The sequence below is a fragment of the Varroa destructor genome, unplaced genomic scaffold, assembly GCF_002443255.2.
Source record: "Varroa destructor unplaced genomic scaffold, Vdes_3.0 BEIS01000004.1, whole genome shotgun sequence".
NCBI classification, from domain to species: domain Eukaryota; kingdom Metazoa; phylum Arthropoda; class Arachnida; order Mesostigmata; family Varroidae; genus Varroa; species Varroa destructor.
In genome coordinates this window covers 11,896,927-11,914,925 of record NW_019211457.1, presented here as the reverse complement: position 1 = coordinate 11,914,925, position 17,999 = coordinate 11,896,927, and the positions used below count along the sequence as shown (strand labels likewise).

Below are 17,999 nucleotides of genomic sequence, written 5' to 3'. Positions count from 1 at the left end.
GTAGAGATGGCAGACTTACTAGATTAATAACTATTCGTGGCAAAAATAAAATGCAAACGATTACTCAAATTCTATCTGCAATGAGAAAATGACGATACGGGCACGTAAATGTCTTACAACCCTCAAATAATGCAGTTATCTTATATAATTCACTTATTGCCAACATATATTTTATATTCTGTACCCTACACACAGACATATATACACTTACGAACATTTTTAGTGTGGGCATCAAGGTCACCTCGGAACCGATGAAGGTGATAGCTGAACTATGTACATGAGATGTGTACATGAGCAGGATTTCTAATAACACATTAAATTATCTGTGCCAGACTGAGTCAATTCATGTCCACAAATGTCATGTATTTATCGATTCGTTTTGCTCGTTCCATATAACACGTATATTTGTCCTGTCAAGGGTTTCGTCTCCAACCAATAGGTACTCTGCGAACAAAGTGTATTGCTTCGTGAAAGTCACGGCTGTACCGTATATGTGGTATGCCTTAGGAAGCAGATACCCTATGTTAAAAGTTAATAAGTTTAATTACGCTAGATAAGCCGCGATTCTCTGAAATATTGATCACCATTGTCACCTATCGGAATCAGCTCTGTTTCACCCGCATAAACGAACAATGTCAGTGTGTCAAAGTCTAAACTAATAAAGATCCAGTTGGTATTGTTCATGCGATACATATCAAAGTGCCATTGGCCGAATATTGAACAGACTCTAGGAGTCGCTATGTATGATTTTTTGAGAGCTACATGGCAACTATAATCCGATCCTTTCCGACGCTTAGTTTAGCGTTCCGTTTATGCGATAAAAAACTTGCTAAATTTACTCTCTAAGGGGTATCTTATATGGTAAAATAAAAACGAATTATACTGTTATCGTGTGCTATTTTTAGCCCTTGCCGACTTCGGTAACCTCCACGGCCTCAAAGCTTAGCTTGGCCGAACAAGCTGCTGAGCAAGCCGTGGAAAAGGACCACTCATCGATCTTTCCACAAGAGCATGTACATATACACCATCATCATAAACGCAAGAGGAAGCGTCCCACAGTAGCGCCCGCAGCCAAGATCCCGATTCCTGCTCCAGAGATCCATCTGTCTGAAAAGACGAAGGTTCTATCGACTCAGGAAATGGTTACACCATCGGAGACCTCCGTTCACAACCATCCTCCTCACTCGTCGGTGCATGACGGATCGCATTTTGCCGCACAGCATTCGAAGCCCGACGCTAAGGTCCACTTATCAGATACAAAGTCTCATGACCATTCCCCATCTGGTGAGTTAGCATGGAACGCTTCGTGGGAGGATGACAACCGTTATATCACCAGTTTTGGGACAGAGCCTTTATTCTTGTCGTAGAAGCGCTAAATGTGCTCCTCCAAGCTACCCGATCTCATCGATATTCCCATTGCAGTTTGCAGATACGGACCATTAATATGTTTTCGATTAGACGTCGCACAGAGATCATTGAAGTAGTGCTGCATATAGACAGAGATAAAGACTGTATCCGTTGGTGCAAAGTATCATTGATTTGAACGCTGCCATATCTGTGCGTCACCATACCTTAAGCGATTCGTACACGCTAGAGACATTGAATAAACAGTATTTATCTACATACTGTATGCTTAATGCTCCACAGTTCTATTTTGGTTACGAAATTAAATGAAGTATAGAGGCATTCCACATGGACTAATTGGTATATATGTACGACAAAAAAATTTCCATATGACCCTAATAATAATAATGAGAGAGTCAATTACGAAAAATTCATGGTCAACTCACCATGAAAAATTTGATGGCCCATTATATGCGCCAAATAGAAATAGTCAACGCCATCGTTCACTCTGCTTATTTTAGGCCATCAGGGTGTAAACATCCATAGTTCCCAATAATGGTATCTGTGGCGTCATTTATAGGCTGATCGTAAATACTATGGATCAACCATGAATGGTCGATGTGTCGAAGCGGTATATTATAATTATCTACACTTCTTTTTCCGTATATTTTATTCGGTATAAAGCAGATTAATAACAAAATGCTACACGAAACGATTAGATAACATGCAGCAATAGCATCAACATGCTCTATTTGGGATGTGGTTACATAGACGAGGTTAGGTATTATAATCAGGAAGCATCGGATCAACGTCTTTGCGGTGCCTGTACATATATGCTCTTTGTGCTCTCTGTTCTTTCTCTGTATAGGTGTCTTTTATGCTGTACAAGTAAGATTATTCAGACAATTTTTAGCTTATGTTTCATCTTCTCTTATTCAAATCGTTCCGTCCATTTCTGTTTTGTAACTCTGCTTATCGGCTGTCCTATGTAATGCTTGTGTGTCTACCGGTAATGTATATACGTGTTTCGTCGAGCCAATCGCTCGCGTTAACGCCACAGTCTGTTTTATGCAATTAACAGTATCGTACAAATAAATCATGACACGCCACGTTACTAATAATGTTGTACGTTATCGGGGTGTTGTTTTTTGTCCTCACTAACTCACTGTGCTCGTTTATGTAGCATAAATCGTTGTGTACGGCGTTACGGGATGTCTATTGTTTGTAATATGCTTGCTTTATTTTCTCATTATATTTTGTCGGAGTGACATGTATCATTTTCATTAGACCGCTAACAGATCATAGAGAAAAATTACCTTTTGTGATTATTCGACGGTCTTTACAAAGCAGTATCACATATCTGTAGTACTCGATTAATTAGAATAGGTGGTATAAAAGGGGCCTGTCCAATTTTTCGTTACATGCTAAAAATAGAGAATTCGATATTCTTCCAGTTTATCCATGCATTATATTTATGTGTGAGGTAAATAATTCGTTTCAAATTCCGTACTTAGCTCGAACGATTCTGATAGTCGATATTAAATTTAACGTATTCGAAAATACTTTTCTAACTTTCTTTAGTTATTTATTGTAATTACAGCAGCTCTTTGACCGCCGTGGATTATTCCATCAGTCCAAATACAGTACACCCCAATAGCAACAAATTGACCCGGGTTAAAAATGAATATACAATAAAGAGACGAACACTTCGTCTGAATAGAGGAATAATTGATTAGGTATTATGTGCTGGTAAATACATGATATGCGGCATCATTTCCAATCTGTTTTAGTCCTAAAAATAAAGAATGTATGTTCAGTGCACAAAACAGCACTTTCAGAAGCTACTCAACTATATCAGAGCTCCCTGAATGCATGCCAAAGATATTTCTAGGATAAGTAAGTTTCAAAAGAATTCCACTTCATTGCTGATATTGTCAACTACCTGAATTTGTCAACATTTTTTCTATATTGGCTTTCATGATCTCGACAAACCTCACCTATAACAGTCTGTATAATCTGTTGCAGCGCCCTCACTCGAAGCCGAGCTAAGTTCTGCGAGTAAGAATCATCCGATTACTGTAGATCCTCTTCAAAACATCGCTAATGATGGGGGCGGTTTGATTACCGACAAACACGGTCTGGCAAACGTTGCCGGCTCCGAATACTACGACGATCTCTCCCATAAAACTACAACAACGACAACATTCACACCCACAGTAGTTGACAGCCACATCAACGCCAACGAGGGTTCCGCATGGCCTGTCGATGATCCTTATTTATCACCACCCAGCTCAACGGAGCCGCCCGCTCATACCGTTGGGCCAGCTGACATTCTGATCCAGGATGCAAAACCAGGAATACCACTGTTAGCGTCTGACCTTAACTCTCTCAGACTGAAAACAAATCACAATAACCAACAGAGTGACAGAGGCAATGTTGCAGGTTCTGTCGGTAGCAGTAGCAATAAGGTCGATTCAATGCCCGCTCCAGTGTTCCGACCGGAGGCGCATGTTCCGACACATAACGCTGAGGACGAAGCTAAAAAGCAGGCCACCCAGGACGAGGACGAGATTTCTGCCGGAGCAGGCGCTATTCATTTTCAGCCGATTCAGACAAAGGAGGGCGACAGCAAGACCACGGGTAATGCCCAACTCTACCATGCTTACTATGCACCAGCCCACCATGACCCGCCACCGGGCTACATTCGAATGACCGTGGATGAGTTTAACAAATTGTTCAAAAATGCGGAAATTCAATTCATTGGCAGTGAGCAGGAATTACAGAAGAAGCTCGGCACAAAGCCGACAAATAAACTAAATTTCGACATCAACAATACGAGTACCAGTGACCTCAAGAAGAAGGAGAAAAAAGACAGCGGGAAAGACGAGAAGGAAAAGTCGCAGGACGAGTAAAACACTTCGAGTGTCGCTAAATTTTATCTCTAGTTCATAGAAGCCGCAAATACATATCATAGAAATATCAAAAACCGTTTAATCGAAGACGGCGATAAAGAGTACATCGACCAGTATATCTTCATTTACTATCTGTCATATATAAATTAAATAATTAAGTGACGAGAATGATTATGTACCATCGTCATAGAACGTGACACAATGATCTTTCCGTGTGCATATTTTCTGCACTGTGCTTGTGGATGTAACAAAGGATGCTAGTTTAGCGCAGTAGATACAAGGCGCACGATCGAACGATTCGTAGCTTACAAGGAAGTTAGCATGCCTTCAAAAAATGAATAGCACAGTTTTAGTAAATGGTGCCAAAACCTGAATTGCACGGTAAGAGTTATAGTAAAAATCGAAACAAATAATGGAGGCAGAAGGATATTGTAAATCTGTACAAGCTGTTGATTATGGTATTTTATGAATCTGCTCCTGCACATATAACTCGACTACTATGCACAATAAAGTGATTTGGCGTGAGCTCCATACGAAAGAGGCTCTCGATTTCCGCCTTCAGTAGCAATTTCGCTGTTAGGTTGCCCTAAAAGGGTTAATCAAATCTTTCGAATTGTTCACACCTTAGCTATCTCATCATGGACTAGTGGGGGCCGCAAATCCCCGCTTTTTTAACACCACCATGGTGTCAATTGATACAGCTATATTGTCCAGAATCATGCACCACAATTCTGGCTCGATCGATAAGCAACAATAGCTTGATCGGGGCCGAGTTCTACAAGAGATGAAGACAGTGATTGAGGTTTGAAACCAGACCGAATGAACTATAGAAATGAAAAGAGCTTTTTATTATGTTAAGGGCAATGCAATGTATTTATTAAAATGGTAGCGTTAGCTATAGATCATCGGTTAACGCGAAATACCCGTTTCGAAAGCAATGGGGATATTCGTAATAGTAAATAAAATTAACGGTACGGTACGTATTTCCATAAAATACATAAAGTCGCAACTTTGCTCGTAAAATATTTATTTTTGACTTAAAGAAAATGTCTATTTATAACAATGATCATGACAATGATGATAGAAGAGCAAGCTTATTTCACTATTCCAGAAGGAAAGGACAAACTGTTTCGGCGATCCTTAAATAAATATAAGCCGATCACAAAAATAATGGGATCATGCATTACGTATAATAACGATACGAAAATAATTTTTTAAAAAATTTCCCTGTGATACCACAGTCTTTATTTGTTATCTTTATAGGACGAATATTTTGAACAAGAATGCGCGGACTTAACTATATGGATACCCTTTTCATTTGGAAAAAGTTGTGTTAGAAGATGAGTATTTGAACGTATGGCATAAAAGTGTGACTATCAGCAATCACAGCTTTATTGGAGATGAAGGCTCGATCAATCCATCGTCAAAAATGCCTTTGTCCTGCTATGGCTTCGTCGACATTTTACGTGCCGAAACAATGAAAATCCCCGCATCGGATTTTCGTTCCTTGAGTCGTTGCCAGTCAAACCTCTAAATCTAAAAGTCCATTGAAGTTGTTCATCAGTTTGGAAAATATAGTTCTGTCGATCATTTCAATTTCTATTTGAGTAATAGGATACAGTCATTTTTCTAGTTTTGGCGATATTTTAAATATTTCTGAATTCTGAATGTGACAAAAATATATGCGCATCCTATTATCATAACGATATATGTACATGAATGGTTAAGGCTAATGCGATTCGCTAATGGTATCACACCTAAAAGGCATGCCTGTATGCTCATGTGTTAGTTCTGTACAAAATGTCAATGTCAAAGCATAATTGTTTAACCCAATTCCCGCAGTGCGATAATAGTGCGTATCGAAAAATGACTGTTAGAAATGTTTAGATCGTAGATCACTTCCCATTCGGTCGCTTGCTACCCCATAGGTAAGACGTATGTAATTTTAAGGTTAATTTTCTCCATATGAACTTCCGTAACATCTCATTCAGTAGAGACATATGTGGAGTTTGGCAAGCCTCTTGACAATCGGTAGGTCCACATTTTACGCATCTGAAAGTAGCAGGAGATATGCCAATTATTGCAATAGAGAGTGGGTTTATTCTTAGAACGCATTTGTAATAATAGCGCTAATGCCATCTCTGTATTTCTATAATATTAAGTAACAAGCCTACTATAAAGTGTCCTGATATTAATTAAGAATGGCAAATGTAGTTAACCAAAAAAAGGAATGTTGCAGTAAAAAAAATACTTGGGTGAGCACAATAAATAGTATAACTATCAGATTTTAAGCATGTAATTGCATTAAGACGTCTCTGTTAGTTACGCCGTTGAATCGGCTTTTTATTGCAATAATTTCCTTATTTCCCACTTTTTTAACGAATGCAAATTTAAGAGCTCATAGCCCCCGAAGGACTTTTTTGAGCTCTCGAGGAACTTTTGCCTTACCTTCTATTTACAATAAAATGATCGCAAGAAATACAGATTACTTAAATAAATATTTTTCCGCTTCTGGCCGGTCGTGGGTATAACACCCTTCAGCCGACCGGTTAATCGCTAGTCGGCAGCGTCGTAACTCGTCATTGCTGCGGTATATACTATTTTTTTCCTACAAATATCTTTTTCTCTTACATTATGCGGAGATTTGCGAATCACCAAAATATCTTATGTACGCGGCTAATTTGTAGGCTGTGCCAACCGGACACTACCTTAGTAGCTAACAGAGTGGTACGGCGTCGAAATACGATCTTGTTAAGACCTCCTCATTACTCAGACATCAGCTTGTTTTTCTGTGTGTCCTGTGTTTGGTAGTTTTGGCGGGAAAGTGTAACACATGTGCCGGTGAGCATTAGTGCTCCATATATCGTTTATCGGTCTCTATGCTATAAGGAATTCGACGTATTTCTGATAAACTGATGTCCGAAATCATCGAGCGTTGTACAGATTTTTGCCAAGTGTTCAATCAATGTGCTACCAATACTGAGGCTCTAGCTCGTCACGTTAGAATGTACTTAAACCTTGAGTGTGTAATTGCGTTAATAACTGTTTTGTGAAAAACGTCAAATATATGAAAAAAATAAAATACTGTTGACTTCTCGTCATAAATCAAAAACCAAGCGTATGGAATGGAGCTGGACAGTGATGCTGAAATTAATCTCAAACGGACACTGGAGCTGGATCAAGAGTCTGGTAAGGACGCTTGTAGGACCATGGTCACCTGGCGAAAACATCGATTCTAATACAAAATGAGTTTCAGTCGGGGACTTTTATATCACAGCCTGTTTGCTCCACTGAGACTTCCTTTAAGCATTTTTGGTCCTTGTAAGATGTTTACAGTATGGGCGATTTACAGGCTCGAACTTTCCTATCATATACAAAATTTATTTATTACAGATTTTAATGTCAATAAATCTGTCAAGAATAAGTGTCTTGGATTTCGGGTCTAAATTTCGGAATTCGTTTAAATTCTAGCAAAAAAAAGCTCGAGTAATAATAATAAATACTCTGAACTTGAAGTAAAGAATACAATTCGTTTATGAAATTGATTATAGATGAAAAAGAGACGCCAAGTCTGTGTGTTTCACCAAAAAAAAACTTGCTTGGATATTTTATATAGCAGGTATACACGTTCTACATTCGCGTAATTGTTTATATTACGCTATTACCACAGCTTTGTATTACATAAAAACTTCAAGTGTCGTTGAGCAGGGTTGAAATAGAAGTGCTATAGGAATTCCTTTTTGTTTCAGAAGTTTCGGTGGCAAAACGAACTCGAACCTTTAGCCCGCTTGGAGAGCTGAAAATTGATTTAGGTGAAGACGTAGAAGTAGAGGGGTCCCTTTCCGTCCGGCCGCGTACTAGTGGTAACGGTGGCTCGGGAAGGGAAGCACTAAAGACAGACGTTCTGCGGACCGATGACGATGAGCTGCCGTCAACCTCGTCAGGAATTCGTGATATGGTGAATAAGTTCCCTGTACGTGGGAGTAGCGGGCGACTCCAGTTTGTCAGGTGAGGAGTGTAAATGTTTGCGAAATTCGGCCGGCAAAAGCGGATACGCGTCCGTTCGAATATTGCGCAAATATGTATCCTTGATGTTAATTTTTATGTATGATATATGTACACTAATAAACTTCTATATACCACGACGTCTTATTTTCACGTCCTTTAGTGCATTGCTTTTGCGGCGAGTTTCATCTAATTCAACTATTACTCGAATGATGCATAAATTTCTATTCATCGGTGTTTTATTGTCATATTAGTTTACACCTGAGGTATTTGGACATAGTCGTTCCTAGCAGATGGATTTCGGGCAGACAAATTATTCCGTCAACTCATTCGTTTGGAGTCTCTGTTTTTCATATTTTATAGAAAAACATGTTTTGTTCTAGCTCGCTTTGTCCTCTCCAAGAGCTTTCTATGAATAGGCAGTTCTTTCTTCTAAATGCTCTGAATCTTGTGTACGGAATAATCTATTTTCAGACAATACAGTCGACGTGTGTTAGATAATTTAGAAAACCCTTCCAATGAAAATACACGGCCATCTCTCTTAAGCAAACCTTTTTGGGATCTGTTTCAAGAAGCCGAAGAAGAGGTCAGGATTCTATTACGCTTCCTTTTGATAGACTTTTTGTATTAGAAGGGGAAAACACAGTATTAATCCTGTGTTAACAGTAATTCACTGATGTCTTTAACAACACTTGTGACTTATTATTAGAAACAACTCTATGTAACTCTACTACAACACAATAGATTAATTAAAAAATTTCATGGATTAGGACTAATTTGAGTATTTGTTTTATGCTAAATCTTCTATGTTTCTAATTATATTACCATTTGCTATCGATCGAGCTAATTTGGTATTTTTAGTTCTAATCTTTCATGTCCATTTTTTATAGCTTATTAGGCTCTCGCATCTTGACACGTTGACAAATGATATAACTATGCCTGAAGGATGTCAGGATACTGGCCAAACAAGATCTGGAGCTCAAAGAAAAGGTGGTAACAACATTATTACAACAGTGTGAAAATAGATACCAAAATAGGGAAATTGTACATCACAATGAAAATAACTATTAATCTAAGTAGATAGCATAGTAATAGTAAAATGTATATAATAAAATAATGTTACTTCTTGACACTAGGTAAACGGCAGTTTTTCAAGAACGCGCTTCAGGAGTCTGCTTAAAGGCGCGTTTTTTGAATATTGATATTAGAAAAGTAGGTATCTTATTTACTTGTTTTGTTGTCCTTCAATAGCTTCCCATAGCATCGAACGTTATTGATAAAGATCGATAGTATAGTTACTTAATGGACCGAGGATTCATGTTGTTGCCTCTTTATCAATTTTGTTAGATCCACATATTTTTTAAACTGAGTCTATAGGGATACACGAGTCGCATACTCCCTTCATGTGTCAAATAGCGGGTACGGAGTTAGCATAGTTAAAAAAATGTACGTAAAAAATATATATATACTCCAGTTTGACCTTAATATGCATATTGACAAAAATAAAAATGCTACATTACTCATTATCAACGGGAACAATATTGAGCTAGAGTTGTGCAGAGGGTCTTTTTGAGATGCATATATTTTTTTGTTCGATACAAAAGTATCTTAGCTTATCTTTGTCGAAAGTTGCGCCATGCTAACAGTAGAGAAGTATCTTTTTTAGAAAGCCACAACGATGACGCCCGCGCCGAAGGAGATCTTTCGGTTGGAATAAGTGGTGATAATGATACTGAAAAGTGTCCGTCCTTACTTTGGGCTGACAAGTATCGACCTCGAGGCTTCATGGACCTGCTCAGCGATACAGTATGCATACTTCTGCCATATACTTTAATAAAGAGAAAAAAACGTTTCCAACATAGAAAGCTGTGTAGTACTAACTTAAATTAGTAAATATACACATGTTTTTGGTCTGTCGGCTACGTGTTTTTCTCTTTCATAGGCAATAAACCGTCTCCTTCTTCAATGGATAAAGCTATGGGACGAATGCGTATTCAACCGTCCTATTAAGGTATATTTTATCATACTGTATAACATTTACCTATTATAACATTTTTTATCATACTATATAACATTTACCTGTCATAACATTGCATCCATTTTAATACTAGCATCGTCCAAACTAGTTAAATAGATCTTGGTTGCTGCCTTATTTACATTTATCTCCTCAAATCTTTTAAAACAGACATAAAAATTGCTAAAATCGTGGATTGGGTACGCGGATAAGTGTTCATATCTATGTGTAGAAATATTACTCATCATTCAAAAAAGTGGCAAATGCAGGTAGCTTAATTTTATTTTTAATCTTCACGGTAACATTGTAATTACAGGCAACCCGCGAGAAGGCTGAGACGAGACAGGACACGGAAAATAGATTTAAAAACAAGGATTTCGCAGCTAGGTTTATCACTTTTGTTACCCAGAAGCAAAGAAATAGACAAGGCTTTAAAATGTAGTGCTAGAGCTTCAAAGTTATTAGATGCGTGTTCTTTCGATATGGGTAGGCCTTCGATGGCTTCACCCTTAACATACATGCGAACGAGAAATCTGTGGGTTTAACAAAGATAAAAATCTACATCTCATACATCTGTTGGTCTTTGAACTAAACCCCAAGGAACCCCAGCTAAAACTTCTAGGAGGGGGCAGGTTTTTGATACTACACCGAAGATATGACTCCGATAAAACCACAGATACGATAAAAAAGTGTTAAACATGAAATCTCATACATCTACGATCTAGTATTTCCCATGGTTTGCCATAGTAAACTTGCATGACTGGCCCGTTTTCTTAATTTCGGTATTTTTTAATTAATTAAATTAATTAAGTTGATTAAAATAACTATGACCTGTAACAGGAACCCATTCGTATCAGAAATAAGCACCGAGTTGGACAAGTGGAGAAGACCGATGCAGCCTGTAGTTCTACTCGCTGGACCGCCGGGTCTAGGTAGGCTTCTAGTTTTTATACTGCCGACCAGCTCGCTGCACGCTTCTTCACATGCAAAGGAGCACATCACATTAGCCAAACTTTGTTAGCGTTATATTAAAGAAGATGCGTTAGTGACTAGTAGATTTGTTGAGAAGAACTGAATGGAAAATGATGCGAAAAGGATATTACGATTACCCACTTCAATTTTACCGTACTGCACGGTCGTAATTAGCAATCAGTATGGATCAGTATTTTTCTCAAAACAGCTATTCCGAGGTTAAAAAAATTTATTACGATTTTCATCGATTTATATGGTGACACGTAAACGATGCGTCGATTTTAGGTAAAACCACCCTTGCTCATGTTCTCGCACGTCATTCGGGTTACAACATCGTCGAGCTGAATGCCTCTGATGATCGGAGTCCAGATGCGTTTCGTTCAGCGCTGGAAGGCGCTACTCAAATGAAACCCGTTCTCGACCGGGAATGTAGACCTAACTGTCTAGTCATTGACGAAATCGGTACGACAAATTAGTAAGTCCTTTATACAAACAGGTGGGCAAAAATATCGAGCTATGATGTCTATTTAGAAACTCGCAACCACACATTATTTTAGTGCTGACAATGTTCACATTATCGTAGAACTATACCAACTTTGTGGCCCAATACATGTGATACTGTCACATGGACTGCACTTTCGAATCCAACCTGGAGAAGTAAATCTAAAATAAATTTGCAGATGGCGCCCCGGCCCAGTCGATCAATGTTCTTCTACAGATGCTGAGGTCCACGAACGGTGATGGGTCAGAATCAGGTGGCGAAAAAAAGAAGAAAAAGAAGCCAAAGGTGAAAGATCTGTACAGGAGTTTGCTTGACAATTAGATGCGTCTTCAAGGGCTTTCTTGGCTTTCGTTATTAGAGACACGATTACATACGAAATATTGCTTGTTATGGAAACATCACGCGTTGCATCATCATTACAATTTTACTGAGTGAGCTGTTCAACTCAGTTCTTTTTTTAATCCACATTGCACTTACTAAATTATTGATGTGATTCATTATTTCAGGTGTTACTTCGTCCTGTGATCTGTATCTGCAATGAAGCCTGGGGTCCAGCACTGCGCCAGCTACGGCAAACTGCCCTTATGCTACAGCTCCCACAAACGCAGTCTAATAGGTAAGTCCTTCAGTTCTCTAGTTTCCCAAATTATTAGATATTTGAAATTTTCGAAAGTAACTCAATTTAAAGCACATTTCATTTAAACTGTGGATGGCAAAAGTGTATGTAGATTGTAAATAGATCCAAATTATGGAATTATAATTTAGATTTAGCTGTGAGGACTTAGAAATTTTTTGATATGATTATTTCATAATTGTCACTACAAAATAAATCTGCTTAGTCATTCTGTCCTGTTTAAAGGCTGAATAAATCGGCTGGCAGTTCGTTTATTATACCTTGCAGCCTGCAGTCGTTACTTTTTTTGATTATGTTTGTTTGTTTTAATTACGACTTGATAATTTTTTATTTCCGTCATTATAATTTATACTGTATTATATATAACTTGAATGCCATGCTTCAGACTGGTGTTCCGTTTGCAGGAAGTACTTCGCAAAGAACGTATGAAATACGATAGAGCCGCTCTACAGGCTCTCTCCGAGAAGACAGGTAAACAAGCAACTGTAGGAGCAGCCATGCATGAAAGCATTGTCAGCGCTTCCAATTTTTTTTATTACAACTTCCCAAGACTACGAAAACGCATATTGTTCTACATGCGACAATTCTAAGCTTGCATTTTTACTGTTTTTAATTGTCTTTTTTATATAAAAGAAACGTCACACCCATATTTATTTTAGGCAACGACATTCGAAGTTGCCTTTGCACTCTTCAGTTTCTGCAGGCACGTAAGGGACAAACGGGAATGATTAGCATGACCGACGTCGCTGGAGTCGCCGTCGGAGACAAAGACATGGAGCAATCGTTGAGCAATGTTGTTCGGAGTGTATTTAGTAAGCCGACAGGAAACCCAAACTATTCGACCGCAAGTCCTGCGTAAGTTGGAAGGGAGGTTTTCCCCTTAGGGGTTAATTGTTCTGCTAGCGTAGTAATAGCACCCAGAATTTCTTAATAATGCTCAACTCGAATTTCAGAAATCGTCAACGTAGATCGCTGTCTGTACTAATGCTGGCACAGTCGTTTGGTGACTACGAACGTCTTAATCAAGCACTTTTCGACACGTTAACGGCGAAACCTTGCAGTGATTCCGATATTACCGAACAGCTGGTGATTGGTTCGTACTCAATAACTCATTGACCTTACAATATTTTCGCCTTAATATCATATATTAGGCACAAACAATTACCATCTTCTGTTTTATCCTACAAATAGGTCTTAATTGGCTGTGTTTTGCCGATCAACTGAATGAAACAACACACCGAATGCAACATTATGCTCTTATGGCGTACGGACCATTTATGGCACAGAAATGGCAAGGCTTGTTCGCTTCAATCAAACCAGTAAAACCGGTCATAAATAACTCATTTGCCGAGGTAAATAAATACGATTGCATTTGATTGCTTGATTCATACAATACATTATAGTGCTATATTGGAAAATCTTTTCCCACGCAACTTCCATGGACTTGTTAGTGTTTTGGTAAAATTTGCGCACAAGTCACAGCATTTTTTTTATTGATTCATTTTATTACAGAGTATAAAATTAACACATTTTATTTGCAGTTTCGACAACGACAGATTCGTCTCTCGAGTCACTGGGCGTCTCTAATGTCTTTTATTTCGCCTGCTTTTCTCGCTTACCATTCCGGGATCTCTCTTCTGGTTGATGTTATGCCCTTAATCATTGGGATCATCCAGCCACAGGTAGTATAAGCGCACAAACCAAACGGATTCACAAACATTTTACTGCATCTTCTCTCGATATAAATGGGCAGTTCGATACACAAAGCCATGCTGTTTCGCGCAAAAGTTCGACCTACCTCTTGCTTAAATGTTAAGTTGTCGAAATTGAAATACGCATAATTTTATTAAATGAGATAAAAGAATGTTCTAGTATTGTCGAGCATAAGGTATTAAGCTTATTAAGTAATGAAAAGTTTGACAAAGTTTTCGATGTCGATAAAAATCGTTTGGCAATTGGACATACAACCCGCACAGCGGGTTTTATACAAGCAAATTACCGAGGAACTCTCTAGGTTAAGGGCGCAGAAGATTATTGCTCTACATTTCAGTTCAAATAATCACAATATATACAATCCAGTCGGTTTGCGGTTACAGATGAGATCTTCAAATGTGCAGTTACTAAATGACGCTGACCGCCTTGCGTTTCGATCAGCTGTCAACGTAATGGCTTTATTCGGACTCGTATACCAACAACGCATGATCGACGGAGAATACGTGTTTCAACTTGAACCGTAAATAAGTCTGAAATTTCCTGAAATATTACTAATAATCAAGTGAATTCGATTTTTAACTAGCTGATCATGTCTGATTAGTTTGTAGCACTCATATATGATGGGATGGACTAGGCCATGAAAGCTGACTGTTGAGTTGAGCGTTTGTTCCTTGATTACGACCAAGCCAGTTGTTATTTATTATGTATTCTGGGTCGTTATACTCGGCTAGCGCTACCAGTGGCTGTGTCCGCACAACAATCGCACGTCCGCCGTTCGGTTACGGCCGTCGTAACCTAGCGTTCTACCGGTATAAGGTTTCTGCTGTGACGCCTTTCAAGCGGCTACCACAGTCATCTTTAGACAGCGCCCTTCCCGCAGTCTTTCAAGAGTTCTGGCGCTCATATAATTCCATCTGTTGTCATTTGCTGACGAAGCGCCTCTGGACTGAGGTCTTTACGATGACGGAAAAGTCCGTCCTGTGTTATTTCGAGCAAAATTTGGACATAAGTTACAGCCCGACGCTGGCGCAATTGCTGAGGTACTGTTCCAAATCTGAGAAGGGCGCGAGCGGACAAGATACGGCATAAGTATCGATTTACACGTTAGGTTACACGCAGCAGTATCAAAGTTAAAAAAAGGAACCCGTGACCCAACGTATGAGGTTTCGAGATACCTTCAAGTGTACGGTCAAGCGGAAAGGAATTCTGCTATACGTTCTCCCGTCTCACACAGAAGAAGCTACCATTTCTTTTTGGTGGGGGATTGTAGAAAATGACACGGTGCGTGGACGTCCAGTAAATGTTTTAAAGTTCAAAAGAGCGCTGCCGTATGAGGGCATCTGGGAAGAATTAACTCGGTGAGAGTTTTGCTAATAGTAGAAACGGAATCTAAGGAGAAGCGATAGATTGCATCCAGTACCTTCGAGAACCTTATCTTCCAGAAGATAAGCCTGGACTTCATGGGCCTTCTAAAAGCCTCTAAGAGAAAAGTCTTTTGTTTTATTAATAGTCAGCTATTGTACTTACTTCGCCCAGCTCGTGCTAGTTTAAAAGCCGACATCTACTGGTGTAGTTCGGAATTTAGAAACATCGCGATGCTTCTTCGCAGTCTTCAGCTTGATAACGACGAACAATTACGTTTTACATCAGGAGATGTGACGGGCTACCTCAGCGAAGCAACACCCGGTAGATTCTGATAGCTATCGAGCGTCCAGGTTGCAGCGGTCTGGTCGAACGCATGGTGTAAATGGTTGCAAGCGAGAACAAGGGCAAACGCCTCTTAAGCTACTTTTCGGCTACCAAGCCATATTGCTCGGGAAGTGAAGACGCCTGGATCGGCTGCGGGAGATGAAAAAAGGTCTGAGCAGAAACCGTTTATTTGCCCGGAGTTCAAACACGGCTCTAGAGAATACTTGGTCCGAGAAGTTGCATCTGTGCTATCATGGCCCATCTGTTATAGTGAGCAGGGTGATACTACACAAATGCATAGGGTCGTCATGAAAACGTTAAGGACTGGCGGTACTTAAGATAGTAGAAAGTCATGCATCATTTTTACAATCGTTCTTTTCTGCCCATCATAGAAATTTTCATATATTAATAAAAAAAATAGCGACAGTTCTGACCCTTCCAACAATTATATATAATATTACTTTGATGAACTTCAGGAACTTAGAAGACCTTGTGCGTTTCCCCGGAATCGCATCACGCTTTACACCGCTCTCGTACGCTACCAAAATGATGTTTTCACGTGAAATCGAACTGAATAAGGTAAAAGAAGAATATAAGAAATTATCTTGCGAGGTATCATGAAAAGTTTTATTTTTGCACTCATTTATGAATATTATTATAAGGGCATTAGTAAAATGACATTTCCTCATATTGGCACTGGTTGTTGATCACAAATAAATTTAGTATACACCCATCACAATCCAAAATTAGCTGTTTAAGACTATTTTAACATAATTTATTATCTTCTAGAGATCTGTCTCTTGCTACCTTCAAAATCCAAACCCTGACGAAGCACCTCGCACAATTCGAATCAGTATAATATGAAGTTAGCGTTTTTTATCATGATCATGCTATACCATACGGTTATTCTCCTTCGTTGCTATATTTTTAAAAAATGATTAATTTGGTTCTTGGTTAATACTTTTTATTTGGTGTCTATAGATTCGTCAAACAAACGAAGTTGTGTCAAGGGGAACACGCAGAAAGAGTCCTGAAGTGTCAGCTGTTAAGAAAAGCAAACCACAACTGGATATGATGAAAGACGCCGAAAAACCTAGAAAAGATTTCTTTGGCAGGCTGATTCAGCCAAAGGTTAGTGTTACTAATAGCCATAACAAATGACTTCGTGTGAAATTGTCTAACACGTTGTATTGCAACCATGCCATCCATAATTAATACGTCGATGATAAGATGCGCTCCTATGCGATACATATAGATCTGTGTAATCTATTAAATTTAACCCTAATCATTTGAAAAGAAACAAGAGCCATAAAGCTACAAACGTCATTGTTGGCATTCACAATTAGGATCTGAACTAATGTCTGTCATGTTACGCCGGCATAAAGTCCCATTTCGCCCTAGATGAGATAAATGGGTACACTGAGCGTCAAGAAGATCTCAAAAGAAGTAGCATTGAATCCACTTTATCACCGCCATACAGAGTAGCAAGAAAAGTGTGATGGTGCTGGAATTTGGTTTCTAGAAGTGCAAGTTAATGATACATAAACAGTCACACGTCACTAATGGAAAATGTTTGTCATCCTTATACATTTGCGACAGCTCAAACAAGAGAGCAGTGATGAAATGACGGCGCATGCCTCCCACAATGGCCAGAGGCTCAAAGAAGTAGTGGGAAAAGAAGCTGAAGGCAACACAGAAGCCTCTGGAATCTACTACAAGTTCAAAGAAGGATTTAGTAACGCAGTTCGGAGAACACGCAAGATCAAGCAGGTCTTATAGTAGTATAAGCAGATGTACGTATAATTGAAATCGCTTTTAGGTGTTTTATTCTTCTAAAATAAGCTATGTAGCCACAGGGTTAGTAAATTTTGGACGCAATGAAATATTATGAAATGCATCTGATATCGCACTGATCTTGTGTGTCTTTTTATTTATCTCATTAATGTTCCCGTTGAACATTTTGAACAACGTAGTACTATGCTAAGCTGTTATTATCTGTAACACACTTCATGTATCTTGAATACTTGACTTGCATATACATTGAAATGAAAAGACGAATCATGTGCTGTGTTAATCATTGAAACATCATTAATATATACTCAAATTACGAAAATTATATATTCTCTAATATTCAGTAAACGTTGTTATGTTACTACATTTCAATGTACATGTGCACATTAAATTTGCCATCGGCTCCTACTCTCACGAATCTGA

General features: G+C 38.8%; 2 protein-coding genes across 8 annotated transcripts in view; both read left to right on the top strand.

The window, feature by feature from the left end:
- The window catches only part of LOC111249064 (uncharacterized), a 24,801-nt gene extending 17,457 nt beyond the window's left edge, over positions 1 to 7,344 (top strand). For all 3 annotated transcript variants that reach the window (XM_022802385.2, XM_086986213.1, XM_086986212.1), the window contains 2 exons: positions 906 to 1,284; positions 3,370 to 7,344. In XM_022802385.2, the coding sequence (XP_022658120.1) occupies positions 906 to 1,284; positions 3,370 to 4,256 (1,266 nt within the window). In that variant the 3' untranslated portion in view covers positions 4,257 to 7,344. The remainder of the gene's footprint in view (positions 1 to 905; positions 1,285 to 3,369) is intronic.
- On the top strand, positions 7,305 to 17,999 carry cutlet (chromosome transmission fidelity protein 18 homolog). Of its 5 annotated transcripts, none has more exons than XR_015325825.1 (20): positions 7,305 to 7,445; positions 8,006 to 8,264; positions 8,736 to 8,847; positions 9,152 to 9,251; positions 9,928 to 10,067; positions 10,204 to 10,272; positions 10,592 to 10,713; positions 11,116 to 11,207; positions 11,533 to 11,709; positions 11,928 to 12,034; positions 12,256 to 12,365; positions 12,769 to 12,854; positions 13,043 to 13,238; positions 13,337 to 13,476; positions 13,575 to 13,735; positions 13,925 to 14,065; positions 14,480 to 14,616; positions 15,747 to 15,954; positions 16,262 to 16,364; positions 16,767 to 16,801. XR_015325825.1 is itself a non-coding variant. In XM_022802387.2 (20 exons), exons 1-20 carry the CDS (start codon positions 7,382 to 7,384, stop codon positions 17,562 to 17,564), a joined length of 2,595 nt encoding a protein of 864 aa, XP_022658122.1. In that variant the 5' UTR covers positions 7,305 to 7,381; the 3' UTR covers positions 17,565 to 17,999. The 5 variants fall into 5 exon arrangements, 4 of the variants coding, with proteins under 4 accessions (XP_022658122.1, XP_086842348.1, XP_086842349.1 ...); XM_022802387.2 differs by lacking the exon at positions 15,747 to 15,954 and adding an exon at positions 17,385 to 17,999 and having other exon boundaries at positions 10,592 to 10,662; positions 16,767 to 16,916; XM_086986222.1 differs by lacking the exon at positions 15,747 to 15,954 and adding an exon at positions 17,385 to 17,999 and having other exon boundaries at positions 16,767 to 16,916.